Source organism: Penaeus monodon, chromosome 5 (assembly GCF_015228065.2).
Source record: "Penaeus monodon isolate SGIC_2016 chromosome 5, NSTDA_Pmon_1, whole genome shotgun sequence".
NCBI lineage: Eukaryota > Metazoa > Arthropoda > Malacostraca > Decapoda > Penaeidae > Penaeus > Penaeus monodon.
In genome coordinates this window covers 54,600,973-54,603,472 of record NC_051390.1, presented here as the reverse complement: position 1 = coordinate 54,603,472, position 2,500 = coordinate 54,600,973, and the positions used below count along the sequence as shown (strand labels likewise).

Sequence of the window (2,500 nt, the reverse complement as noted above, 5' to 3'; positions counted from 1 at the left end):
AATTTTGTAAACAACAAAAAAAAGAACTGTATTCATCATGTTGGATGATAAAAGACCTCCCTGACTATTTATCGTCAAAATTTGAACGAGTACAAACACCCATACTCGTAGTTGAGTTGATAACAGATCATTTACCGCCAAACACAGTTTTTATTTGTTTGTTTACTTATTTCTCTTCACTATGTGTCAAACAAGGAACATACATTTTTTTTTTATTCATCGCCATTTAACGTCAAACAAAGGAAATGATACAAACTCGTATTTGCTCCATGCGGTTTGAAATTCGTTGACCTTTGCCAGAGTGCCGACCGTCATAGAAACTGCTTTAATCGTTTAACGTTGCTATTACTAGGTTAGGTATTATTAGCTTGTTTTTCTTGTTATTTTGTAATAATGATGATGGAGAAGAATGCTGTAAGAGTTCACTGATTTATCGGTTGCTTAACTTTTTAAACACGAAGGCCTACGTCTGCCTACAGTGTTACGAGAATCTGTGTGACATTATCCTTGCTTGTTTTAGGAGGAATTTGCATTTCTACGCCATGACCTTAAACAAAACTTTGCTTGAATACCGATTTTTGGACGAGATAACATCGTCTCCCCTGAAGTTACCAGCAGCCTGACCTGTGCTCAGACCACTGGGGTAAATTTACCATGATTACTCTGATGGTAAGTTATTGGTGTATATCATCGCCGTCTGTTTATGATCGTAACTGTAGTCACCAGCGATTTTACCATCGTAAGTATATTAGTGATGGATGAATACACAAGTTAACTTAACACATGTGCGTTTTTTATAGCATGTCCCGTACACTATTATACCAGACTTCATTTCTACAAAAAGAAAAGCGAAATTTACGCCATGCCTTGCGAACTCGCTCAGGACGGAGGTCCCTCACTCCCGCCGTCCCCCCTCCCCAGACCCGGCCGACGTCCCGGCCCTGGAGCTCCGCAACCGGCAGGAGCTGCGAGTGCAGCAGCCCCGGCCCGACGGAGCGTGGACTGAGGTCGTGGTCTCCAGCGCGCGGGACGACTCCATCCTGTCTCCCGACGGCTTCGGCTGCGACGACCTGGGCCACGGCATGTGCTCGCAGCCTGTGGCCGTCGCCGACGACCTGGACGGTTTCGACGCGACGCTCGTCGTGCTGGGCGACGACGGCTACGTCACGGCGTCGCTCGCTGTGCCCTTCGAAGGTGCTCTCCCTCTGCTGTTACGGCTTTTCTCTTTCATTTACTATCGTTACTTTCATTATTTTTGTTATCGTTAGTACTACTAGTATTATTATGATCATTGCCATTTACTTTACTCTTTCCTGAGTGAATTGAAAAAACAGTGTAAAGAACTTCATTCTAGTTTCGAATGCAGCTTCATTGACGGCAGGAAATGAAGCTACAGTTTTCTCTCTCTTTTTTTTTTTTTTTTTTTTTTTTTTTTTTTTTTTGAAAAATAGGATTTTAATGGCAATTTAGCTTGTCAGTTTGTTCCTTAATGCTGTCCTCAAGTGATGCTACGATGACCATTATTTATAGTATTATACACCATTGTCATCAACAGCAAAAGAAACATTGACACTGGTACAGGAGAAATGAAAATAGTAATACTAAACAAATGAACAATAAATGTGCGTGTTTAAAAGGTGTGATGCCAAGAGACACCGAGACCTTCTCTCTCGTGAAGAGAAGGAAGAGGTCTTGTCCTTCGTCCTTACCTTCCCCCCGAGTCAAGGGCCAACTAACAAGCGTCTCCTCGCGTCCCGCAGTGCACGGCGTTGCCGCGCTCTCCCTCTCCTCGGACGTCGTGCAGGTGGAGGTCGACCCTCGATCGGGGGGCACGTACGAGGTCACGCTGCCCGGCCTCTCGCCCCTTCCCGCGGCCACCCAGGAGTGTCAGGTTGGGTCGCCGTGTCGCGTCTGGTTCGCCGAGATGGACGGCGAACCAGAAATCTCAGTGAGCGTCAGGAAGGAATCCAATACCATTTATGAGGATATATCTAAAGGTGTTGTTTTTATCATTATCATTATCTTGTTTGTTTTTTGTCACTGATTATCATTCGTCGTCAAGAAGGAATCAAATACCATTTATGAGGATATATCTACAGGTGTTTTTTTTATTATTATTACCATTGTCATTGTTTGTAATCATCAATCATATGGCTTATTACTCTTATAATTCCTCTAATTCAAGACTTTTTACTCTCAAGTTCCTCACCACACACAAAAAAAACGTAGGACTCGACATAAGAATCAAATCCTCAAATGCTTCCACAGAAACGCCTCCTCCCACGGGGCAAGTGCAGGTCATCACCTCAATGGACGCTGAAAACCAGACACGAGTCGAAGTCCAGAGCAGCAACGCCGTCACGAAGGTCGCACTCGTGACCTTCGCGTCCAACGTCTCCACCGAAGATGACTGCGAAGACCTTCTAGCAGTAGCCGGAAATTCTGAGTATTACTTCGACGCATCTGCACGAGGACCTGGAGGCTGGGACTTTGTCTTTGC

General features: G+C 44.7%; 1 protein-coding gene across 1 annotated transcript in view; it reads left to right on the top strand.

Annotated features, from left to right (window-relative positions):
• The window catches only part of LOC119573590, a 21,770-nt gene that overhangs the window by 8,337 nt on the left and 10,933 nt on the right, over nt 1-2,500 (top strand). Inside the window, exons 8-10 of the mRNA XM_037920801.1 lie at nt 922-1,194; nt 1,761-1,997; nt 2,269-2,500. The exon at nt 2,269-2,500 is cut by the window's right edge and continues 59 nt beyond it. Coding sequence (XP_037776729.1) covers nt 922-1,194; nt 1,761-1,997; nt 2,269-2,500 — 742 coding nt within the window. The remainder of the gene's footprint in view (nt 1-921; nt 1,195-1,760; nt 1,998-2,268) is intronic.